We start from the raw sequence: 27,908 nt of genomic DNA, 5'->3' as shown, positions 1-27,908 counted from the left end.
CAAAAACATTACACTTTGTCACTCAGCATGCCAGCCATACTGACCATGTATCCATTTCTCTCCATTGCATTTGCAATTCCTGGACAACTGAAGCCAAGCCAAATGGTGAATATGCTACTAATCTAGCTTGCTGCAAGCAGCATCAAACCATTAATGAAAACAAGTCCTCCACTATTTTAGTTGTCTAGTACTGACCCAACACCAAGGACCAAGCTGCACAATCCATTATAGTCACACAAACAAGATAGCACTCATTCATTTTCCTTTCATTTGCATTACTATTCATAGCTATTAAGCTCACCAAACCTGTGACTATTAGGGTGTACTGTTACCCTTCCCTCCTGCTAGCATTTCAAAGGGTAACATATGCCTGCCACCTGGGTCCTCCCAAAACACACAGAGCAACAGAACAGCAGTACAATCCTTATATTCCATCATGCCTATCACTTTCATTAAAACACCTTAACAGTGCTATGTGTGAAATGTGTGAGGGCTGATATTTGAAACAATGTTCAAATATTATTCTCATTCTTTATAATTGTGGTGTGATATCATTATATGAAGTGTGTGCACGAATAACGCTGTATGGCACATTTTGACATTTCGTAGAATTGCGTGGAATAATGCTGTATATGGCAGTCTGCATTGCCTGCTGTTATAATTGACAGATTCACCATCCGAGGGAAGCACTTAACAGCGACGAGCCGCGCACAGTTTTCGCGCCTCTGCGCGAACCATGCTGTATGTTATAAGAATGGCGGAGTGCAGCAAGGTGACACTTACAGCAAGTGGTTTGAAACGTGCAAATAATGCATGGAAAAGGAAAATTAACATTAGCAGGATATTAAGAGGAAAAGGCTTCGTGAGGCTGGACTGGAGCATAAATCATGAAAAGGAAAGGTAGTTCCTGCGAAACAGCCTCCAACACAGGTGAGTGGAATAATGCTGTACGGGTTTTGTAAAAAGGTGTATGTCTTTAGAGAAGCATATGTGTCCTGCAAAGGGGCGATGTGTCCTGTAGAGTACATGGCTCTAATGACATGTTATGTGTATCTTCTGAAAACATTAAAGTAAAAGTATGTAACGTGAATGAAATTAACTACAGTTCTGTAGTTATCATTGGTGAAAAAATAGAATACTCAGTCTGAGCAAGGCTATATTATTAAAAGAGAATGTGAAATTTGATAATCTAGTTAAATATTAGGTAGTAATAGTGATTTTTTTTGGTGATCCAGGATTGTGTATGCAATGCAGAAGAGTGCTCAAAAGAAGGATGCAAGGACATAAACCTGTACGAAGAATATCATGCCTTAACATATGATGAGCAGTCCATATACTTAATAAAATCCATGGAAATAGGCGTGCCAGCCAGGCGCAAGAGAGGTAAGACAGATGATACTTCACGGAAAGAAGCTTCTTTCAAATACAAAGTTTACTCTAAAGAAGTGTGTCAAAAAACATTGCTTGACATATTCCCCATCACCCCGTGATGAATGCAGGCTCTGCAATGTAAAGTAAAAGGTGAAATAACCACTCCTAAAGACGGTAGAGGAAAACATTGCAATAGGCCACATGCCATATCAAATGACGACAGGGCTCTTATTTGGCAACACATATCGAGTTACCCAAAGCAGATGAGCCATTACAGCAGGAATAAATCCTCAAAAGAATGTCAGCACCCCGATCTCAACCTCTGTAGAATGTATTGGTTGTTTACCGAAAGGTTTCCTGATAAGTCAATACGCAGGTCATACTATCAAAGTATGTTTCAAACAGATTTTATTCTGCATTTTGGAACACCTAGATCAGATACTTGCAGGCTGTGCAATTTGTTGTTTAAGAAAATGATTGCAGCTTCAGATGATATAGAACTGCACAAGATCAAAATTGAGAGTCAGTTGCATCATTCAAGGGTAGACCAAGCATACAAAGTCCTAAAAAACGATATGGAAATGGCTAAGAGGAATAACAATATACATGTTATATGTGTCGACCTACAACAGGTTTTACTTTGTCCTACATTGATTCATTCCACGGTATTCTACCAGAGACAGCTGTCATCGTATAATTTCACGATTCATGACGTTGGTACTGGAAACCACCATAAATTTGTGGGATGAATCCACCGCAAGGAGAGTTTCAGCCGAAATAGTTTCCTGTCTGCTTAAATTTGTGATGCACAACTATGATAAGCTTGAAAAGGTATGGAATGAAAACTGATTGTTTGGTCTGACCGCTGTGTCGGGTAGAACAACAACTGGAGAGTTTTAGCGCTTTATTTCTATCTGATCAGCTGCAAGTATTTTACAGAAATACATCAGAACTTTTATGTTCGAGTCACAGTTTCCTACCTTGTGACAGGGATTTTGCAGTCATCGAGAAAAGAAAGAGTCAAAAGTTATGGTTCCTTCAGAACGGAAGCACGTCATTGCTGAGGCCTTTGTCGATCCTTCAAAACTGACCATTCACGAGATGATTGTGGAAGACTTCAAGGGCATAGGATCCCGGCTGCTTTGAAAATTACCGATGTACTTTGGTTGAAGCTGTGTAGTGACGATCCTCGAGGTTTAAGCATGCGCCGTACCCACAATGTGCTTCGCCCATGGGAAACACACTGTATTGTAAAGCATGGTTGTGAACATCAAATAAAAAATTGTCCATTGCCTTCTGAATTCCAGTTGCTCTATAATGGGACACTGAAAGTCCATAAGGAGAAGAAAAGGGATCTATTGGACATGACGAAATATATGGAACCAAAATACAGGCAGTTTTATGAAAACCTGCAGTGTGACAACTGACTATAATGTACTAGATTTGATCCAAAACTTGATAAACTAATGTTTTATTTTAAGATCAAGCAATTCAGTTTACAATAAATATTATTTAGTATCTTGTTTTAAATCTCTTACTTACTATTTTTGGATTCTAGACACCTTATAATTACAGCAGAGCACTGGCTGATCTGGAATAACACTGTATATCCATTGCCATACAGCGTTATTCCATTTTAAAACTTACTTATTTTTGAAAAATCTGTGCTTAGTGCAATTTTAAAAACCAGAAATTAGTATTTTCCACAGTCTGTATGCACAAACAATACATATCTGCTATTACATTATTATATCATATTAATTCTCTGGAACTAACAGTTTTTGTCTACTTCCCAACAACTGCAAAATGTGCCATACAGCATTATTCGTGCACATGCTTCATATGTTGACATTTATATATTCATTCTAGGTTGTATGGTTATGTAATATGAAACCAATTACAGCCTGACAATATATTGCAATCTGGGCCATAATTTTCAGTAAAATTTCAGATATTATGATGATCATGACAGATCATGAAATTAATGAAACTCCTGTCCAATAATATTCAGAAATGAGCAAAAAATTACAGATTTGAAGAAATCTGATTTGATCCATTATAAATGGTTTTTGAAAGCCTGCGACTGTAGAAACAATAGGTTTGTTTATAAATAAATCTATTATAATTGTCAAAGTTTTCTCAAGACTTATGAATTTAAGTGTGTTTAGTGAACACTGACTTTAGCAACAAAAGAACCAGGAATGTTTCAACTTACACCTGTAGGTGAGCTTAGATGCCATTTAAAATGAAGAATAAACAGTTTTATTAGACAAAGATATTAAAACAGTGATTTTTTTTCTTTTTGTGGAATTGCCTCTGCCACCTATCAACATACTTGTTTCTCCACTCTTTTACTAGCTGCTACTACAACAGCAATCAGCTACAGAAGTCCAGAAATTTTAATAACTTTTACACTGGTTTCTCCCATTTCTGTTAAAAGCAAGAAGGTCCTCTTGATTCATAGAACTGTTTTACTTGCACCCAAGATAAAATGAATCTGACATCTTTGTATTCATTGTTGTCACTGGACTCCTTTCCATAAGTACTTTACAAGGTAATAATATATTCTTACATTTTACCTGTCATAAATATATAAATTTAAATGTTATCCAAACAAAAAACAAACAGTTTCCTTTTTAAATTGTAAATAACAACACTACAGTAGTGGTTTCACTTTAAGCCTGTACGACTCCCGAGGCATCCACTGATGTGACTTTTGTTGTTGAATGCAGCTGAATATACTACAAATTTTCATAAAATCGGATGAAAGGTTATTTACCAAGAACCATCCTTCATTCAGTTCATTCATTCAATTGATTTCCAGACAAAGATATCAGTTTGGTTACCTACTTTCAATGGAATATTTTCCATCAACTATCACTAACAAAGATTAGAGGGGAGGATCAATACCTAGCTAATAATGGACCACATGTTGGGAGAAATAAGAATATGACTTTATTTTGGTAGTGAGGAAGAGGGGAATGGGTTAAGAGCTTTAAGTACTTACAGTTAGCATTTTCATTCTATCTATGAATCTGCATGGTATTCTGACTGTAAACTTCCCATAATTTCCACATTTGAGTGCAGAACATTTTCAAAAGTGAAAGAATGAAATAACAGTTGAAGAGAATAATATGTGAAATCTATCAAGACTCCAAAAAAGTACAGAAGATAAGACGTGGAAAGACTATGTGGAATACATACATGCATTGTTTACACTAGTCATTGAGGTTCTTTATCAAGTATTCAGTGTTCTTGTAGAGAAAGGAAACTTAATGTGAAAGACAGTTGTGATCTATTGCTAATTGTAGAAAAGCAGCGAGATTTGATGTTGAGGCTTATGGTACAAATCACTGCTATATAAATGGAAATCAACTTTAAAAGAAACTCTTTATAAACTTGTTATCTGCATTAGTCAGGTTGTTGGACTGCACAAGTGAGCACTCTATCATCGAGATCTGGCTTCAGCTGTACAGAGCCCTTTACTTGTTTCCATCAGTCTCTCATCCTAGACCCTCTTGTTTCTTACTATTCGTGATTTGTGAGAGACTACAGCAAACATCTTTCCATGATTTTGTGTGTCATGGTTAGAATTTTACATAATTAAATATCTGTGCATAGAAATTACTTTTTTCTTTCAAATTGACCATAAACTTTAAAAGAAAACCCACAGAATAATATATAACAAACCTTCATGTAAATTATAGTGTCTGTTCCATATCCATCACAGGAAAGCAGCATCAAATCCCCATGGAAATACCTCGCATACAGACGAGAAATTGGGAGACCATAACCGTAACCTAGAAAAAGTTCAATTATGACTCAATTTTGATGGTAGAGAGTGACAGAAAATTTAAATTGCTTAATAAATTGCTACTTCACATAAATTTTGAAATTACAGCATCTACGCTGATTGGTCATTGGCATGAACTTACTGTGAAAATTACATTAATACAGAAGATAAGCTTACAAAGGATCTGTCACTTAAAATTTACTTTGAAGCCTATCCAGCTTGTAGAAACTACATAGCCTCTCATTTATTATCCAGTTGGGGGCGAAAATATCTGTGCAGAACGGTCTCAAAATGGCCATTCATATGCTCATATTATTTCAGTTTTTACTGAACAGGTAGTTATGTCATTTCATATTTTTAACTTATCATAAACCTCTCATTCAGTAGATGGCTCATGGTTCAATTTGGCTGATTGATTGTTAACTGTAAGCACATATTTAGTATTAGATACACCAAAATAACTCATGTAGAAATGGGAAAGAATTAACTCCCACTATAATAGAGAACCCGAGTGCTGCTTCTTCTTCTTCTTCAGAGCACAATTCATTAGCTGGGGTATCAGGTTCCAAGTCTCATCTGAACATGTCCATTTCACTGAACTTGGTGCTCCACTGTATGCATTACACATACATTATGTTATCATTTAATCTGTCCATCGAACTTTTCAGAGACCAGTCGTGTTCTAAAGTACCTACATATCTGTCTTGTCACTCATCTCAGTTTCTTTATTTCTTTTTAACATTTTAACCAGCATCCTAGTCAAGCTTCACGCTCATTTGGAAGAAACATCATTTTACATACTTATGCAGTTACCACTGAACTGTGTACAGAGGATATGCACAATGATCACTTGGAACAATTTACAATAGCCCCCAAGCTATATACTTTTGTATATGATTAACTTCCACTGCATTCAGTGCATCCCACAACACTTCAAAATCACTCACTTTTTTTTATTTTTTTCTGCAAGCAATTTGAAGTAGTTAAACACATTAACAGTCTCTCACTTACAGCAGCTCTGCAGTCAAAGAAAGTTCATTTTGATAGACATTATTATGCTCTTCTGTGACTTAAGATTGACACTGTTCAGCATGTAAATCCCCAGTTACTGCATTTCATGAATTCAGTATCTTATAGTGGTGAAAACACATCCTCATCTTCCTACACTCCCTTCTTTTTAAGTGACTTCGTTGCAATGTACTGGCAATACACCTAGATTTCACAAGCTGCAAAAAAATGCAATTCTCATAATAAGATAGATCACTTCAGAATTTTTGAGCATTTATTTGCATCATGAGAGAGAAAGAATTAATTTGCTCCTCCAGCAAGAAGTATGGTATCCAAAATGGACACAGATTCTGCATTAAAGTGTGGTCTTACAGAAAGGTGTGAACTGCAGGTTCAGAGAGGACCACAGGATTCTCTATCTATTTGTATGTCACACTTCAGTCCTCCTACAGTAGTAGGACTAATGAAAACTGTTAATCTCAGTAGGATGCATCTTCAATATGATGATGAAACTGCTCCCCTAGAAAATGTCTGCTGATTAAACACGGTCTGAAAAATTGTACAGCAAATTGATCATATTCTTTCTTGATTTCATTGTAACACCCCCAAGACCAACAAATTAAATGCTATAGCAATACTGTTTGAAACTGCTTAAGCCCTTGGCTATAATTCATATGGACAATGTCTTGAAAAGAGGTTATAAGATTAACAACATCAAAAGTATGGCAAGGGTAATGGAATGCAGTCAAATTAAATCAGGTGATGCTGATATAATTAGATTACTAAATGAGATACTAAACATAGCCAAGTTTTGTTACTTGGACAGCAAAGGAAAAGATGATGGCCCAGGTAGTGACGAGGATATAGAATGCATGCCGACAAAGGAAAGAAAACGGCTTCTGAAAAATAGAAATTTGTTAACATCAAATATAAACTTGTGAGTTTAGGAGACATTTCTAAAGTGATGGTAATGAAATGTGTATGATAAACAGTTAATGAAATAAGAGAATACAAGCTTCTGAAATGTGGTATTATAGATGAATGATGAAGATTAGGTAGGTAGATCAGGCAATTAATGAAGAAGCGCTGAACTGAATTGAGGATAAAATAAATTTATGACACAACTTGAGTAAAAGAAGAGGTTAGTGAATACAATACATCTTGGGCATTAAAAAATAATGAATTAGGGAATGGTAGGAATTTGAGTGGTAAAAATTGTACCAGGAGGCCATTGTTTGACTACAGGAAGCAAGTTCTAATGGATGTAGGTTGCTGTAGTTATGCAGAGATGAAGAGGTTTTCACAGAATAGACAGCAAGGAGAGCTGCACAAAACCAGTGCCCACACTGAAAACAACAGCAACTACCAGCAGATCTAAAGATGCACAGAATAATGTTTGTGATTTGTCCACTGGGAGCCTTGCAGTGCAAACCTTCAAAGTGTCCATACTATTGCAAAACATGCAGTTTATTACCATACATTACTTACATATGGTACATATTACCTGAAGTAAATCAGTTCTGTGACTTGCTAATTTTAAAAGTATTTTTGCCTCATACATACTCTTCTGAGAGTGTGGAATGTGACAGAGCAGCAAATTAAGGAGCTTGAAACAGGGCCACCCTTGAAAGAACAGCACTACTGTAGGCAGAGCCACTTCACTTCACTAACTGTCACTTGAGTGAAATCAAAGTCATTCACCAACAATAAATGTTTCCTCCAATTCCAGTCTCACTGCTTCATGTCAAGCTCTACTTTGCTACATCCCTCAGTCTCCCTTTCGGCATGAAACTCTACCTGTTCCAGCAAATGACTTACTTTTCTTTCCTCTTGAACTGCCTATGTACTCTGTATGAAAAAATTCAGAAGGATGATATTCCCAGTTACTTCACACCTGTTTTTACCTACATAGTAATCACTTTATCTATAAAATGCCCTTTTTTATCTTACAAATTACAATACACACAAGTTTTATTAAAAAGTACCATTTACAATATCAACACTCTGCACTGATGAATCAGGCCATTGTTGACCATCTGGTTAATAATGCATTGGTCCACATTTGGAATACAATACAGCAGCGATTCTGCATGATGTGGATTTTACGTGCTTGATAGGCTTCCATAGTTACATGGCACAAGATGCCTATGCACAAGTCACACAGTTTCTGTAAATTAAGGGCCAGTGGTTTGTGGCCATGGACCTGGCCCCTGATAGCGTCCCAGATGTGTTCCATCGGGTTCAGATCAGACAAATTTGGTAGCCAAGGCGTTAATGATACTTCACTATCATGCTCCTCAAATCATTGCAGTGTGATTTTGGTCTAGTGAGATGGACAGTTATCCTGCTGGAAGATGCTATTTCCATTGGGGAAACATCAAGCATTGAGGGAGATAGATGTTTTGCAATAATGCTCACATAGCCCAAAGCTGTCATCATGCCTTTGATTACTATCACATATCATATTTCCAGCAGTTGTTCATTTGGATGATGACATATCTTGACACAGTTGTAACCTGGCATAACAAGAAAAGTGATTCATGTGACCAGGCAACATATTTTCACCTACAGTCCAATCTCGATGAGCCCGTGCCCACTGCAATCTTAACTGATGATGTCATTGAGTCAACATGGGTGCATGTAGGTGTCATCTGCTGCAGATCCTGAAGTTCGAAAATGTGCACTGAATGGTGTGTATTGAAACACTTTTGTCTGAACCAGCACTGTACTCTGTCATCAGACCTGCTACAGAGTGCCACCAACCCTGCTTTATGGAGAGGGCAAGCCTACGATCTCCATGTTCTGTGATGAGGCTTGGATGTCCCAACATCTTGTCACCTGCTCATGCTTTCACCATTATTCAAACACTTTACCAAATGCTCATGACAGTAACACGAGAACAGCCAACCAGTTTTGCTGTTTGCACGATGCTCACTCACAGGGGCCAGGATATAACAATCTCCGTCCCTTGTCAAAGTCACTAATGTCCATGGATTTCTCCATCTGTAGCCTGTATCATCACTACAATGATTCCCAACTCATCTGTGCTCTGCTTATATACCTTCCTTATTGCTTCATGTACCTGTAACACTACCGAGCATCATTAAATCTTCCGGTGGGCAGCTGCCATAATGTTTTGAATCATCATTGTACAACATAGCACTATATAGTGAAGACAAGTGAGAAACAAAATTCTGGACACTGCATTTTTCTTTTTAAATAATACTGTATCAGTACTCACTATTTTACAAAACACACATCTGATTTTGATGGACTGATGTCCACATTAGATGATTTGTTTTAACACTGAAGTTTGAATAATTATACTCTGAAACATAAACAGGGATGTGCAAATGGAATACAACAAAATTTAATATTTTCCCTTCCTTGCACAAATTGTACTTTACCTGCAAGGGGTACAGTGTGAGCATCAGATTTGGGTGGCTGTGGAGCTGTGGAGTACATGTAATGAAACAACTGATCAGTTGCACTTCGGGGAATTCCACCACCTTTGTCTGAAACCTGAAACAGAATTAAAGACATGGAACAAAAATCACAAATTGAAACCCTAGTAGAACATAGTTTTTTTCTTCACTTTTGAGGGGATGTTTCTGATCTTTTGTCAGTATTCGTAATACCATATTCAATAGTTCTGGAATAATTTGCGACATTCTTCTTAACAAAGTAGTTGTACAACTCTAAATAATTCTGTGTTGGGGAGAAACAGAAATGTTCATCTTTCAGGAGACAGTTAACCTGTATCTGTATTTTTGATTGTGCTTCAATAATAAATCTACTGCCAATATTAAGTTATGAATTGAATTGACAGCTCAGTTATAATATCTGGTAAACAAGCCTGATGCCTACATGAACGTATATTCAGCTTACGCCTTCATATAGATATGGTTAATTATTTTCATTTCTTTTTTTCTTATTTTTTTCAGCAATTCATCTACATGCCAATATTGGTGGCTTTTCATTCTGTACACACGTCAAATGATCCAACAGTGATAGATAACCGGCCACAGTTACATTTCTGCCTTTCTAAGCAGTATATGATGATTATGACCAGATAATCTTAAAAAACAGTGATCAACACCTAACCATCTGACAAAATAGTATTTGGCATTCAGAGCACATTTTCAGTATCAGAAAAGATTCAAAAACCCAATCTACAGGTTGGACAATATGTTGTTTCTAGTTAGATGAAAAAGAATCTGCTTTGTTGTATATTTGAAAGAAATGCAGTTCTAGAGAATGTTGATAAAAGTGAAATTTGGTGAAAGTTTGATGGTAATTTTTTTTACCTGACTTCATTGTACAGAGACTTGACGTCAGGATCTTTCAGCTGATCTTGAATGGTTCCAGGGATAAATTACTCATTATGCTAAAAGTTTGAGATGTTAATAAACTCACAAGAAGATTCTCTTATTGATTATGTTGATACTTTATCATTATGATTTTAAAGATTTTATTACTTATTTTTGTAAAGTGGTTGTTGTTTATAAAAGACTTTTTGCAGATAATCAAGAGAATTGTTTACTGAAGCTTATGTTGTAACTAATGGACACAAAATATTTACTAAAGATGCCATACACATTTTCACTTTTAAAGCTAGCAACTAATCCTCTTTTCTGGTTCCACCAGTCTTCTGCTCCACTAAATCACATCCTGATTTTATTTTGCTTCCTGACGGGACTATATATTCGCACAATGTACAGTAGGCCCTCAACTACCCAGCTCATGACTGTCTGGCATCCATTCTATCAGCCTGCTTAATGCAGTCTACCTAATTAATATCACAATACTTCTCTGTGATAAAATGAGGATTAATTTATTGTATGTACCTTATGGTTTCTCCAGCTGCATATCAGATGTCCATGCATGCATTGTTAAACTGTGGTTTTGTGTGGTCATTTATGTTTCAATTTAACTGTTTGAAAATGGTGATAAATGAAAAGAACTTGGAGTGACTATGGATTTGAAACCACATGCCTTTACTGCAACTCGATTCTGGGTTATCAGCCAAAACTATTGCTTTGGAGTCGGATAGGAAAAGTGCAATTGGATACTGGAAGAAAAACTGTACAGAAATTGAAAACTGGTGTGCTCCCCAAGCTAGTGGAAATGGAATAAAAGTAAGGAATACAATGCTCAAAGATAAGCACAAAGAAGTTGAGGAAGCTTCATTTTTGTGGCATAAAAAATTTAAGGAAAAGGAAAAATAAACTACAGGAAAAAGTGTTGCAATTTCAGAAGCAAATAGAATGAGAATATTCAGCCAGTGATTAATGGCTGGATCAGTGGTAAAAACAATTTGGTATCTGCCAGATTACCATTAATGGAGAGGCTTGATCTGCTGACAAGGAAGCTGTGCCATTATTTAAAGATACTCCTTCACATTTAATTGACAAGGAGGGAATTTCTGGTGGATAGATGTACAGCTGCAATGAGAGTGGTTTAAATTACAAGATGATGTGTACAAAAACATTTTCTTCAAAAAAGGAAGCTGCGGCACCCAGATAAAAGAAAAGTAAGGAATGAATTACTATACTGGCTTGCAGTAAAACAACTGGCAACCACAAGCTTAGCCTTCCATTAATAGGAAAATCACAGAAAACTAGAGCTTTCAAAAGTCTCAAATATCAGCTCATCAAAAGAAAGCATGGATGAATTCAGAAACCTTTAAAATCTGGTGCCAAAACGAGTTTTCACCAGCTGTAGAGAAACATCTGAAAGACAACAGTTCACTGATGAAAGCTTTGCTGCTTCTTCGTAATGCACCTTTGCATCCTGGCAGTGATGTAGTCACAGATGGAGTTATCAAAGCTTTACTTTTACTACCAAATGTAGGTGCTCTTTGTCAGCTGATTGAGAAGGGCATCCTTTAAATGCTAAAGAAGATATATCACAACCATCTCCTCAGTTCATTGATATTAGCAATATATATGGCTGAATACAGGAAGGCTGTAGAACTATTCTGAAGAGGACTTACTTGCTAGATGTCATAAGATGGCTGGCCACATCATGGGAAGAGATTCTGAAGATATCACTTGTAAGGTCTAGGAAAATTCTTTTAGGCCATGAAAGTGGACATTTTAACTTCAAATGCATGTGTGACTCAGAAGTAAAATATGTAAACAATGATACTGTTTTGTTGCTCAAAAATGTATTGGACTGTGAGGACATCGAAGCTGAGGATGTCAGGGAATGCGTTACAAATGATGAAGATGAGTAAATAACTGGCAATGACATTGTGGAAATGGTGATGCAGGGGGGAGCAACCAAAGGGGAGGAGAAATCTCATTCCACATCCAGAAGGGTTCAAGATGACTGAGGCAGTGTTGCAGTACATTAGTGAGCAGGAGGAAGCAACATCAGCTGACATCATCTGCTTGTGTAAGTCGAGGGATTTTGCAGCATGGAAGAGGGTAAAATGATGGAAATTGTCATCTACTCAAAGACTTTTTTAAAACCTCAAACCTATATGTTTCATCTTTTTGTCGGGCCTGGCTTTTCACATGTGCATAATCATACACTCATACTTTACAATACAGATAGTTTTATGTTTCCTGTAATAATTTTTGATGGCTGCAGTATGCACATAACAAATACTTACAACTACCACATATTAAGTAAGAAATAAGGAAATGAAATCAAAATAATCTATATGTTAGGGTGCGTCATATTTCTTCAAAGAACTGATCTTTCAAACTCTCTGCTGGCATCTTCTTCTGGATTTTGTAGTGACCACTGTAAACGCAACACTGTCAAGAGACCAGTATTGCTTTCTCTTATAAAGGGGAGTTTTCCTGTACTTGTGCTGGAGGAGTGGTATTACTGGGTAAAAATCTTGGTCTACTATCGGTGGGCCATTGTCACTGGATAGTAAGATAAGTTTTTCTGTGTGCATGTCAGAAGGGGGCTATTGGCTAAACTCCCTGTGGCTACCATTGATGGGCCAAATTCAATGATTAGAAATGGATTTTTCCTGTACTTATGCTGGAGAAGATTTATTGGTTAAAATTCCTCCTGCTGCTATTGGTGGGCCCACATCATTGGCTAGAAGGGAAACAGGCAGAACAGGAGAGGGGGAATATTATTGCCTTTAGAGGTGGCTTCCAGGGTGCTGTTTGTACTGCTCGGACGCTGGGGCAGCACATTCACTTCCTTGATGGCAGGGAGCCATGATACCAGAAGCCTATAGGCACCCTGTCTATTGAAGTTACATGCGTTCTTAGACATTTCAATCACTTCTTGGACTTTTCTTCTATAAATATTGGTTTCCTGAGCCAGTACATGTACCTTAATGAAATCAGTGTCCACTAATGCCAATTTCATACTATTTTTCAGCCACATGTGGCATTAGTGTTCCTTAATACATTCTTTAACAATCCTTTCCATTTTGCCTACATACACTCTGCCACAGCCACACATCATTTCATACACGCCCCTGTGACTGGCAAAACATATACTACCAAAGGGGGAGTCACATGTGAAACAACACACGTCATACACCACCTGTTATGTAAACACTGTTCAGCCTTTTACATCAGCATGACTACCATGAAATTATCAATTAGGATGAATGGGCATAGGCAGAGGGTATACACTGGCAACACACAATATACCGTTGCAGAGAATGTGCTACAACATGACAATCATGACCTTGGCACCTGTTTCGCCACACGTGCCATCTGGATTCTTCCCCCAGACATTAGTTTCTCAAAACTCCACAGGTAGGAACCAATTGCTACAACATGTCCTTGGTTCCTGCCACCCACCTGGCCTTAATTTACGTTAATTTCTTCTGTCTCAGCATTTATTCACAGTAACTCCTCTTTTCTTCACTCCATTTTAGTTTTCTAAATCTTTCATTGACTTGCCCATGTATTTTTTGCCGCCCCCTCCCACCTCTGTTATGTACAATGCACTTAGCTTTTCACTCTTATTAACTCATGAATGATGTTTAAGCAGTAATCTCTGTATTCCACCTTTAAGCTCTCACATTTTAAAATCTCATTCAATGCACTCCCCAACAATCAGTCTTTCCTCCTCATCCCGTGTGGTAAGTCTCCCTGACCCACAGTCTACCCAATTTCCTAGACCACTCCGGTTCTTTTCCTTCACCCCTCTTCCTTCCCTTTGAATCCCTCTACCTGAAGAAGGAGCTACTGGCTCTGAAAGCTTGCCTAATTACAACCATCTTTTGTGTATGTGTTCTGCCACCACTTGGTGAGTAGATTTTTTACCTATCCAATTAAATTATTTTGTCAAAAATTGAATATACTGGGTGAGTCAAGTAAGACATATCACCCCTTTTATTTTGTGAATGGTTTCAGATATCAAAACAAGATTTTGAGTAAATGATAATACACTAAGGGGCATGTACTTTGGTATATGACAAAGAGCATTAATTGTTGTATTGAGATATTGAACTGAGTCTGATTTTTTAAATAGAATGATACATTTTTTTAACAGCTTCCAAAAGTGCTTGAAATGGTAAGTACAGTGATATAATGCTTGTTAGTGTTGAGGCTGAAGTTCATTGCAAAAGACTCTCAGAAATATTGTAAAATAGAAAGACAAGTCAGCTGGAATTGGCTATTGCATTGTGAACATGCTTGTGCCAGGCTATGTCATTGTATCAAGTCTTTTAACTGCAGAAATAATAGGAACAGTATCAACTATTGGCAGGTAATTTCTGCTTAAACATTCCTTGCATGCAGACATGTACACCAATGGGGAGAAATTAGACATGTTACTTTCATTTTGTGAATAGTTGCACAAAACATATTGCCAAGGAATGAGACATCAGACATCAGCTCTCAAAATTTTCGCAATAGAGTTTCACAAGAATTACACCATCTTTCATTCAAGGATTCCCATTTAATTCCTCAAGCATTTATCTTAACTTTTATATGAATTATACCATCCTCTTATGATCCTATTGGTTCATTTCTGAACTTTTTTGATGTCTATTGTCATGTGGATGCCGAATGCTGGAACAGTATTGTAAATTTGGTTGCACTACCATCTTCTAATGCTACTTTCTATACAGATGCACTGCACTGTCCTGAATCTTTCCAATAAATCCAGATCTCCCATTCATTTTCCCCAATACTAATTTTACGTGTTCATTCCCTTCCATATCTTATCCAGTATTACACAATGTGACAAGCTCAAGATTTTCACCATTAATCTTCCAATTTGATACTATCAGGTCCTTTTGTTTTGTTATATACATTGTTTTGCATCTATCCACACTGCCATTCATCACACTGACCAAAATTTTGTCAAAATCTTCCTGCATTTCCTTATGATCATTTAGTGACTATATTTTCCTGTAGACAACAGACTCATCAGCAAACCATCTTATTGCACTGCAGATCCTAACTAATAAATCATGTTTGCCTCTGCTCCCTCGCCTTTTAAGTTTTTTCTCTATAGGGTGGATAGCTGAAGTGAGGGTCACATACTGCAGTTCCACATATTGGCTGATCCACAAGAACACCACCAATGTGAGACCTACAGAGAACTGTAAATTCTTAGTCACTCTTGTGACAGTTAGAATGTGCCACCCCCTATCAATGACAACTGAGTACAAGCCATTAACTACACTATAAAATACCATTAATGTCTAAGCAAGCCAACTTCACAAGAACATTATTTTCATTTTTAAATCTAGTCATCAGATTTAATAACATTTTTAGCACCATTATAAAATACACAGTGTACCTACACATCTGTAACTTTGCTTCCAAAACAGAACAGTATAAAACTGTATACACAATACTGTTACTTGGTATGTATGCATTTACAAAATTGAAGCTTCACCCTAATTGCTTACTTATGTTCCAGTTTTTCAGTTACATCTGACACCTCCAAACTTACACACAGTTCAGTCTCTACAGTCAGCAGAGGAAAAACAGGAGATAAATGGTAAGAGACAGAGTCAATATATCGGATTATATCCTGTGGCATTTTTCCATCATCCTGTCTGGAGTTACAGTATATCTAATTTTTGAAAAAGATTTATGTCAGAAAATAACCAAAACGCTCATCTCTTCAGTCATTTATATATCTAACCTTGTCCATAAAAGCACAGATACACATCAACTTTTCACAAAAGTTACTTATCTCATATCTGGATCAAAAACTATTGTCTGTCTGTGTCTATTTATATAATTATGTATCTCTACATATATTGATTAAAGCAATAAAAAAAGAACTGATGATGAATAGTAACCGACATTGTAGCAGTAAAATAAATGTCAGTCTATGAAAAATGAAACATTAAAAATCAACTAAAAGAAATTTAAAGAAAATTCATTTCCAACACTTGTAGTTCTCCTTTTACACAACGATGAATATATTACCTTCACACACACATCTTCTCTCCCAAGCACAATGTTGACCTCTATGGGTGGATAGTTTTCACTATTTCCATGGAATTCCATGATTGCTCTCATTGAATTCTTGAAGAGCTCAAACAGCATGTGGAAAAGATGTGATGGGACATAGATTATTCTTATGGGCGCATTCATCTCAAGAGCTGTGAAATATATAAACAAATAGACAGTATTAATGATCTGTAACAATATTCAAAACATGCCTTAGGAACTAATACTCAGGTAGTTGACTTGGTGTGGAGTGTATACAAGGGTCTGATAGCTTAAGAGACCTCGAAGTATTAATTTAAGTTCCAAACTGACACCCTCACAGATGAGACTAACAAAATGCGAGTGATTAGCAGCCAAAGAACTCGCAACAAAGTGCTGGAGTTTGAAGCACTCCCAAAACACAGTGGAGCTCACATAATAGTACATACAGAAAGTTGGTTAAATCCCAGAAACAATTTCAATGAGATTTTTGTGATAAATATAAGTGTGTGTTAAAGAGATAGGCTAATGTCAAATGGAGGTGGAGTAATGAACAGTAGACAAGAAACTCAGATCCACTAAATACACTCCTGGAAATGGAAAAAAGAACACATTGACACCGGTGTGTCAGACCCACCATACTTGCTCCGGACACTGCGACAGGGCTGTACAAGCAATGATCACACGCACGGCACATCGGACACACCAGGAACCGCGGTGTTGGCCGTCGAATGGCGCTAGCTGCGCAGCATTTGTGCACCGCCGCCGTCAGTGTCAGCCAGTTTGCCGTGGCATACGGAGCTCCATCGCAGTCTTTAACACTGGTAGCATGCCGCGACAGCGTGGACGTGAACCGTATGTGCATTTGACGGACTTTGAGCGAGGGCGTATAGTGGGCATGCGGGAGGCCGGGTGGACGTACCGCCGAATTGCTCAACACGTGGGGCGTGAGGTCTCCACAGTACATCGATGTTGTCGCCAGTGGTCGGCGGAAGGTGCACGTGCCCGTCGACCTGGGACCGGACCGCAGCGACGCACGGATGCACGCCAAGACCGTAGGATCCTACGCAGTGCCGTAGGGGACCGCACCGCCACTTCCCAGCAAATTAGGGACACTGTTGCTCCTGGGGTATCGGCGAGGACCATTCGCAACCGTCTCCATGAAGCTGGGCTACGGTCCCGCACACCGTTAGGCCGTCTTCCGCTCACGCCCCAACATCGTGCAGCCCGCCTCCAGTGGTGTCGCGACAGGCGTGAATGGAGGGACGAATGGAGACGTGTCGTCTTCAGCGATGAGAGTCGCTTCTGCCTGGGTGCCAATGATGGTCGTATGCGTGTTTGGCGCCGTGCAGGTGAGCGCCACAATCAGGACTGCATACGACCGAGGCACACAGGGCCAACACCCGGCATCATGGTGTGGGGGAGCGATCTCCTACACTGGCCGTACACCACTGGTGATCGTTGAGGGGACACTGAATAGTGCACGGTACATCCAAACCGTCATCGAACCCATCGTTCTACCATTCCTAGACCGCCAAGGGAACTTGCTGTTCCAACAGGACAATGCACGTCCGCATGTATCCCGTGCCACCCAACGTGCTCTAGAAGGTGTAAGTCAACTACCCTGGCCAGCAAGATCTCCGGATCTGTCCCCCATTGAGCATGTTTGGGACTGGATGAAGCGTCGTCTCACGCGGTCTGCACGTCCAGCACGAACGCTGGTCCAACTGAGGCGCCAGGTGGAAATGGCATGGCAAGCCGTTCCACAGGACTACATCCAGCATCTGTACGATCGTCTCCATGGGAGAATAGCAGCCTGCATTGCTGCGAAAGGTGGATATACACTGTACTAGTGCCGACATTGTGCATGCTCTGTTGCCTGTGTCTATGTGCCTGTGGTTCTGTCAGTGTGATCATGTGATGTATCTGACCCCAGGAATGTGTCAATAAAGTTTCCCCTTCCTGGGACAATGAATTCACGGTGTTCTTATTTCAATTTCCAGGAGTGTAGAAAGAGAAGCTACATGTGAGATTTTTTTGGTAAGTCTCAGAGTGAAGGGTGGGCATAAACACATAATTTGATTTTTTACTAACCAACAGACTCATGCCAAAAGTAGCCAAAAACCTAAGAGGAAAGTTAAGCTTGCTAGTATGTATGTTTCCCAATAATATGACAAGCATTCAATAAGTAATGTGACACTTCTGTTTTGGTCAATTTCAGCTGGAGAAAAAAAAAGAGGAATTTGTTATGAGAGAACATAGAATATTCCCATTTCAGCCCCTACAGTATCATGAAGTTCTGATAGGTGGTGGTACTATATGTAGCCTTCAAAATGGTGCCTGTAATGGAGGTGTGTTCCAAGCAGAGAGCTGTCATTGAGTTTCTTCTAGCAGAAAATCATAGCATTTCAGATACTTTTAGGGGTTTGCAGAATGTCTATGGGGACCTGGCAATGAACAAAAGCATAATGAGTCATTGGGCAAGGCACACGTCATCATCACAACAAGGTCGTGCAAACCAGTCCGATCTGCCGTGTGCCAGCCAGGCACGCACAGCTGTGACTCCTGCATGTTGGAATGAATGGCCACTCTCATTCAAGGTGATTAACAGATCACAATCAACCACCTCACTGCGCAATGTGACATCTCTGTTGGTAGTGCTGACACACTCATCCATCATTTGGTGTACTCATAGGAGTGTGCCCACAGGGTTCTTCACTGCCTAACAGAAGATCATAAAGAGCAACAAAGGACCATCTGTACAGAACTGCAAGCATGTATGTGGATGATGATGAGGTTATTGATGCAGCAATATGTTGGCTCCCAGTAACGTAGTACCATGCAGGCATAGGCCTTTCCAGTACGGTGATGTAAGTCCATTGCACTGAACAGAGATTATGTTGAAAAATAGATTTTGTAGCGAAAAGAGTGGGGAATAATATGGTGTATTGGAATCCTGAATAAAACTAATCTGCTTTCAGAAAAAATTGTTGCATTACTTATTGAATGCCCTTCGTATCATGAATGGAGGAGACTTTAATAATCCAATATTTGATTGAGATAGTTGTAGTTTTGTAAGTGGTGAACATGACAAGACATCCTGAGAAACAATGCTAAACACTTTCTCTGGGAACCACCTGGAACAGGTAGTTTGGAAGGCCAATCAGGGAACAAAGTATTACATTTAATGGCAACAAATAAAGTTCATCTGTTTGAGGATGTCCGCAACTAAAACCAGTAGCCACAGTATTATAAAAAGGGTAGTTGCTACTCACCATATAGTGGAGTTGCTAAGTCACAGATAAAGATAATGTCAGACAACAAAAATACTGTCAAACAAAGCTTTCGGCCAAAGAGGTCTTCATCAAAAAACACACACACACACACACACACACACACACACACACACACACACACACACACACACACAACACAGACACGCGCGCGCACGACACCCAATTCGTGTGGTGTGTGTGTGTGTGTGTGTGTGTGTGTGTGTTCATTCCCAATGTAATGAAGGGTTGTTTGGTTGAAAGCTTTGTTTCACAGTCTTTTGTTGTACCTGTCCGCAACCCAGCATCTCCATTACATGGTGAGTATCAACTATTCTTTTCATAATATTGTCATTATTCCAGCCTGGAATTTCCATTGCTTTAAAAACAGTAGTTAGAGTGATATGTTCAGTAAACTAGACAGAGAGAGAATAGTGTCATATCTCAAGAACAACTCAAAACATTTTGCTCTGGATAGGAATATGGGGAGAAACTTAGGAGAACTTTTGTTTGTTTTGTTTTAGGGTGCAAAATAACTAGGGTTATATGCCTCCGTATCAGAACCATAGAACACAAAGACAGAAAAGGAGTAGAAGTATCTACATGTAAAGCACAACTGATGGAAGGAAAGACAGCTAAAAACAGGGCCTTCCTCTTGGAGAAAGGTCCATAAAATACACCATACAGACAACAGAGGTCCAGAACTAAAGAGTAAATGTCCTTCACCATATTGCCACAATGTATAAGAAGTAAAATGCAGTCAACACCACGTATGTTCTTAACTCAGTTGGAAAAAATAAATTAGAATGCAAGTGGTTAAAAAATGGGCATTCCATCAGGAAATGGCAAACTGTCAGAGGTTGACGGCAATAAGCACAAAGTGGTGGGGGATCACCACTTAACATATGGTGATGGCTAAAACGGCATTGTCCAATGTGCAACCTAGCCAAAATGATCTCTGCATGCTGAGTGGGCCGAGAGGAGGTCAGCCAAGGTGCTGGGAGAGGTGTAATTTCCCAGAGCTTGTTCCCATGAAGGGAAGACCAGTGGTGATGCCAAAGTGACACCACCTGCTGACAGACGGCAACACAGAGATAACTGGAGAGAGTGGAAGAACTAGTGGACTAAGGTACGAGGACTGCAGCCATGGCAGCAGTGTCAGTCGCCTCGTTTCCTGTCAGACAAATGTTACCATCGATCCACATCACAGTGGCTTCATCAAGAGTGAGCAAGAAAAAGCTTTCCTGGACCCATTGTATTAAGAAATGGATGGTGTACAGCAGAAAGATTCTCTGAAGGGCACTGCAAGTGTCAAAGCAAATGACACAATTGAAAAGTCTGTGTCACCAGCTGTACTGTGAGGCCTTATATAGGGCAAAGAGCTCCACTGAAAAGACTAAGCAGTGTTCCAGAAGCAGATACCAAAAATTATCACTGACAGTGACAAAGGTACACCCAACACCATGATCAGTCCAAGAGCCATCAATGTACACAAAGCTACTATTGCAAAATTCTGTGTGATGGTCTTGAAACTTACAGTGATAGATCAAGTCTGGAGTACTGTCCTTAGAGAGCGAATGAAGCCCAAGGGGAACATAGGTCACGACACAAAGCCAAGGTGGTGAAGGGTTAACACCCATCGGGAAAGTGGCAAATAGCACAAAGTTAAGCTGCTGGAGCAGTAGCTGAAAGCAAACTTCATGAGGTAACAGAGAAGAGGGACGCACCCCATACTGGCGATCAAAGGAGTCGTCAAAGAAGCAGGCATAGATGGGTGGCCAGGCATGGCAGACAAACAACATGTGTATCTGCCAATTAGGACATCTTGTTGGTATGACAGCAGTAGTTTGGCAGCTACTGCAGACAGACTCTCAACCAGGCTAGTGTAAAAGGCACCAGTGGCCAAATGGAGGCCACGATGGTGGATTGTGTTGAGATGGCGCAAGATGGGAGGACATGCAGATGCATAAATGAAACATCCATAGTCTAGTCTGGAATGGGCAAGGGATCGCTACAAATGGAGGAGCGTGGTCTGATCCACTTCCGAGGAAGTACCACTAAGGACACATTGGCCATAGAGGGATTGGGTATAGTGCGCAGCCAGGTAAGACACATGGGAGGACCAAGAAAGTTTCCTATCAAGCATGGGCCCCAATGAGCCCCTGGAATTTTGTGGTTTCAACGAGTGGAAGAGCAACAGGCCCAAGATGTAAAGATGGTGGAAGAAATCCATTGTGCTTCCAGAAATTCATACAAACAGTTTTGTCAATGGAACAATGAAAGCAATTGCTCCATGAGTAAAGATGATTGATACAATGCTGAAGACACTGCTCAAGGAGACAAGCCCATGAAGAACTGCAACAGATCACAAAATCATCCACAGAAAGGGAGCCAGAGATGTCTGTGGGAGACAGGCCATAATAGGACCAATGGCGACAGCAAAGTGGAGGATGCCCAAGACAGAACCCTGAGGCACTCTGTTTTCCTGGATACAGGTGTCTGACAAGGCAGAACCCAAACATACCTTGAAAACTCTGTCTTCTAAAAAAACCCTGAATGAAATGTGGCAGGTGGCCTCAGAAGCCCCATGTGTAGGGAGTATGGATGATACCAAAAATTGTGGAACTCTAGCCACCATACCAGCCGGGCATGAATCATACATTCCATCACCTTGCAAACACAGCTGGTGAAAGAAATGGGGCAGCAGCTAGAAGGAAGGTGTGTCCCCTTACCGGGCTTAGGTAGGGGTATGACAGTGGCTTCATGCCAGTGTCTGGGAAATGTGTCCTCTGTCCAGACATGATTGTACACATGAAGGACAAAGTTCTTGCTCACAAAAGATAGGTGGTGCAACATCTGAATTTGAACATTGTTTGGCCCTGGGGCAGAGGATCAGGATGAAGTGAGAGCACGATCTAGCTCCCTCATAGTGGAAGCAGCATTGTAGCACTCATGATTGTGAGAAGACAAGGGTATCAACTCAGCCCCCTCCATATGTTCCCAATGGAGGAAGGTAGGGTGATAGTAGGAGGAGCTCGAAATCTCTGCAAAATAGCAACCCAAGGTGTTGGAGATAGCAATAGGGTCCACTATGACAGCATCTGCTGCAGTCAGGCTGGAAATTGAGGAATGGACCCTGGTCCCAGAGAACTGTCAGAGGTTAGCCCACATGACGGAAGAGAGTGGGGCTGTTAAATGAACTACTAAAGGAAATCCAGATAGCTTTTTTGCTACCCCAAAGACTATGACAACATTGCACACACAACTATTTATAACAAATGCAGTTCGCCATCATAGGGTGATGGTTAAAAATGCAGAGAGCACATTTCAACACATGAATTGTGTCATGGCATGCCTCAGTCCACCAAAGGATTTGGACATGGCACGGTAAAAACGATGTGTGAGGAATGTTCTGTGGCAGTAAGGATGATGTTTGTAAGCTATTCTACCTGGTCACTAAAACTGGAGAAAGCTTTTTGTCAAAGGTTGCCAGATAGGAGTAAAGCCTCCAGTTGGCCTTAGAAAGCTGCCATTCACGTTTGCACAGGTGGGGTAGGAGTCAGCAAATGGATAGCACACAGAAAATAGTCACTTGAGTATGTGTCAGAGAGAATAGACCACGCAAGGCAACATGAAAGCTGGGCAGGGCAAAAGGAGAGGTGTAAATGGGAATAGGTCTGCATGGAGTCAGAAAGGAACATGGGTGCTCCAGTGTTAAGGCAGGTGAGATTTAGTTGATTGAGGTGGTCAGCCAAGACAGCACTTCTCAGAAAGGTACAAATTAAAGTCACCCAGTATGATTCTTACACAGATGCAAAGATGATTAAAAGAGATAGTAGTGTCTACGGTGTTGAAAAACCAGTAACATTGCTAAAACTGAACAAAGCTCTAGGCTCAATGGATTCCATATCAGTAACTATGTATGATTTGCAACTGAGTTAACCTCTCTTTTGACCATAATATGTGATAGATTCCTCAAACAGAAAACTGTTCCCAGTAGTTGAAAGAAAGCACAGGTCACACCTGACTGCAAGAAAGGTAGCAGAAGCGATCCATAAAACTACTGTACAATATTTTACAATCTGTTTATTGTAGAATCTTAGAACATATACTGAGCTCAAGCATAATAAGGTATCTTTAATAAAATAATATGCTCCATGCCAATCAGCATGGATTCTGAAAACATTGATCATGTAAAAATCATGCACACAAATCTCATGTGACATACTGAAGACCAGGGATTCGGGCAATCTGATAGGTGCAGCATTTCTTAACTACCAAAAAGCATTCAGTTCAGTACTACACCAATGCTTATTAGCCAAAGAAAGAACATACAGGTTATCAAGCAAAATTTGTGACTGTATTGACACAGTATGTCATCTAGAATGAGGAGATATTCATGGACACAGAAACAACTTCATGCATTCCCCTACAAGTGAATTGGGACCCTTGCTGTTCATGATGTATATCAATGAGTAAACGACATTAATAATAGCCTCAGACTCTTTGGAGATGATGTAGTTATCTATAATATAGTACTGTCTGAAAGAAAGCTCCACAAATTTTCTGTCTGTTCTTAATGTTTGTTGTTGTGGTCTTCAGTCCTGAGACTGGTTTGATGCAGCTCTCCATGCTACTCTATCCTGTGCAAGCTTCTTCATCTCCCAGTACCTACAGCAGCCTATATCCTTCTGAATCTGCTTAGTGTATTCATCTCTTGGTCTCCCTCTACGATTTTTACCCTCCACGCGCTACCCTCCAATGCTAAATTTGTGATCCCTTGATGCTTCAGAACATGGCCTACCAACCAGTCCCTTCTTCTTGTCAAGTTGTGCCACAAACTCCTCTTCTCCCCTATTCTATTCAATACCTCCTCATTAGTTATGTGATCTACCCATCTAATCTTCAGCATTCTTCTGTAGCACCACATTTCAAAAGCTTCTATTCTCTTCTTGTGTCAACTATTTATCGTCCATGTTTCAGTTCCATACATGGCTACATTCCATACAAATACTTTCAGAAATGACTTCCTGACATTTAAATCTATACTCGATGTTAACAAATTTCTCTTCTTCAGAAACTCTTTCCTTGCAATTGCCAGTCTACATTTTATATCCTCTCTACTTTGACCACCATCAGTTATTTTGCTCCCCAAATAGGAAAACTCCTTTACTACTTTAAGTGTATCATTTCCTAATCTAATTCCCTCAGCATCACCTGATTTAATTCAACTACATTCCATTATCCTCGTTTTGCTTTTGTTGATGTTCATCTTATACCCTCCTTTCAAGACACTGTCCATTCCATTCAACTGCTCTTCCAAGTCCTTTGCTGTCTTTGAAAGAATTACAATGTCATCGGCGAACCTCAAAGTTTTTATTTCTTCTCCATGAATTTTAATACCTACTCCAAATTTTTCTTTTGTTTCCTTTATTGCTTGCTCAATGTACAGATTGAATAACATTGGGGATAGGCTACAACTCTGTCTCACTCCCTTCCCAACCACTGCTTCCCTTTCATGCCCCTCAACTCTTATAACTGCCATCTGCTTTCTGTACAGATTGTGAATAGCCTTTCGCTCCCTATATTTTACCCCTGCCACCTTCAGAATTTGAAAGAGAGTATTCCAGTCAACATTGTCAAAAGCTTTCTCTAAGTCTACAAATGCTAGAAACATAGGTTTGCCTTTCCTTAATCTTTCTTCTAAGATAAGTCGTAAGGTCAGTATTGCCTCACGTATTCCAACATTTCTATGGAATCCAAGCTGATCTTCCCCGAGGTTGGCTTCAATAAGTTTTTCCATTCGTCTGTAAAGAATTTGCGTTAGTATTTTGCAGCTGTGACTTATTAAACTGATAGTTCGGTAATTTTCACATCTGTCAACACCTGCTTTCTTTGGGATTGGAATTATTATATTCTTCTTGAAGTCTGAGGGAATTTCACCTGTCTCATACATCTTGCTCACCAGATAGTAGAGTTTTGTCAGGACTGGCTCTCCCAAGGCTGTCAGTAGTTCTAACGGAATGTTGTCTACTCCAGGGGCCTTGTTTCGTCTCAGATCTTTCAGTGCTCTGTCAAACTCTTCACGCAGTATCATATTTCCCATTTTATCTTCATCTACATCCTCTTCCATTTCCATAATATTGTCCTCAAGTACATCGCCCTTGTATAAACCCTCTGTATACTCCTTCCACCTTTCTGCTTTCCCTTCTTTGCTTAGAACTGGTTTTCCATCTGAGCTCTTGATATTCATGCAAGTGGTTCTCCTTTCTCCAAAGGTCTCTTTAATTTTCATGTAGGCAGTATCTATCTTACCTCTAATGAGATAAGCCTCTACATCCTTACATTTGTCCTGTAGCCATCCCTGCTTAGCCATTTTGCACTTCCTGTCGATCTCATTTTTGAGACGTTTGTATTCCTTTTTGCCTGCTTCATTTACTGAATTTTTATGTTTTCTCCTTTCATCAATTAAATTCAATATTTCCTCTGTTACCCAAGGGTTTCTGCTAGACCTCGTCTTTTTACCTATTTGATCCTCTGCTGCCTTCACTATTTGATCCCTCAAAGCTACCCATTCTTCTTCTACTGTATTTCTTTCCCCCATTCCTGTCAATTGTTCCCTTATGCTCTCCCTGAAACTCTGTACAACCTCTAGTTCTTTCAGTTTATCCAGGTACCATCTCCTTAAATTCCCACCTTTTTGCAGTTTCCTCAGCTTCAATCTGTTCTTAATACGATTTCAAAATGCTGCAAAGATTGGCAACTTACTTTAAACATAAGAAATGTAAAATTGTTCACTTCACAAAATGCAGACTAGTACAAGGTGCTTTCAAGTTATAATGACTAATTTTATTTATCGCAAACTAATCACATGAAAATTTTGAAACACCATTATTCCATGGCTGCTGAAAACATTTATTTAGGCATCTGCTTTGACCACTGGAAAATCACTGATGCAACAGCAGCATGGCTAGTGCATGCGCATCCACAGAGAGTACCTTTCATCATTGGAAATAGACAAAAGTCACTAGGAACCAGTTCAGGTGAGAAGGGAACATGAGAAATCACTTCAGAGTTGTCATGAAGAAACCGCAGCATTGTGTTCATCCAGTGTGCGGGTCCATTGTCTTGGTGCAGTCTTTTCTGACCATTTTTCATGGAATGCTGGAAGGAACTTGTTCTTCAAAACATCTGGGTAGGATGCACCTGTCACCATACTGCCGTTTGGAACATAACGAGCAAGTATTATGCCATTACTGCCTCAGAATATGGCCACCATCATTTTTTCAGCACTGGTCCTTACCCATTTTTTTCCTTTTTTTGTGGTGGTTGTGTGTGTAAATGTGTGTTTCCATTAGACTAACAGGCACTCCAATTTTGAGACTGCTGTCTCATCCATTGTCCCAACTGATGAAAAGGAAGTCCCATTCATGCTGTCATCTTGCATCAACATCACCTGGCAACATGCCACATGCACAGCCTTGCGGTCATCTATTGGCACACACCTGGAGGTCACTTTTAGCATTTTACGTCTTCATGCAGGTTTACGTCTTCATGCAGGACTGTGTGCACAGGCCCCAATGGAAATGTCAACTTTGGAGGTGATGTGATCCACACTCATTCAGCAATCCTCCAAAACAACTTTCTACATTCACTTGACACTATTGTCAGACCAGCAAGCCTGAGATGTCTTGTTTGCTGCCACATGATTTTCCACCTTCTTTGAACTGTTGCACCCATCAGCACCAATAACACACATCCATGACACCATCACCACATGTCTTACTCAGCTGGTGAGGAATTCGAATCAGTGTCACACCACACAAATGGAGAAAATGAATGATTACACACTGTTCTTGTAGTGAAATGCTGCCACTTTAAATATCAAAACAGTCCTCACTCTCATTGCTGCCACTAGAGTTCTGTGTATTGTATGCTTCTGCCATCTCTGTCACATATTCCCAATATGTATATACATATTTTAAAACTAACCAGCTGTTTCCATCTGTTACCAGTCCTCTGAAAACAACTTGAGGTGTTATACGTTGCATGCACCTAGTAGCATCCTACCACTAAAACATC

At 39.6% G+C, this 27,908-nt stretch overlaps 1 protein-coding gene across 1 annotated transcript in view; it reads right to left on the bottom strand.

Moving 5' to 3' along the window:
* Nucleotides 1-27,908, bottom strand: part of LOC124555287 (pyruvate dehydrogenase (acetyl-transferring) kinase, mitochondrial) — a 372,705-nt gene that overhangs the window by 3,802 nt on the left and 340,995 nt on the right. The window contains exons 5-7 of the mRNA XM_047129160.1: nt 16,552-16,727; nt 9,580-9,694; nt 5,062-5,171 (exon numbers count right to left, since the gene is read on the bottom strand). Of these exons, the coding sequence (XP_046985116.1) occupies nt 5,062-5,171; nt 9,580-9,694; nt 16,552-16,727 (401 nt within the window). The remainder of the gene's footprint in view (nt 1-5,061; nt 5,172-9,579; nt 9,695-16,551; nt 16,728-27,908) is intronic.

Source organism: Schistocerca americana, chromosome X, assembly GCF_021461395.2.
Source record: "Schistocerca americana isolate TAMUIC-IGC-003095 chromosome X, iqSchAmer2.1, whole genome shotgun sequence".
Taxonomy (NCBI): domain Eukaryota; kingdom Metazoa; phylum Arthropoda; class Insecta; order Orthoptera; family Acrididae; genus Schistocerca; species Schistocerca americana.
The sequence above is the reverse complement of the archived record's forward strand: the minus strand, read 5'-3'. Positions and strand labels throughout refer to the sequence as shown.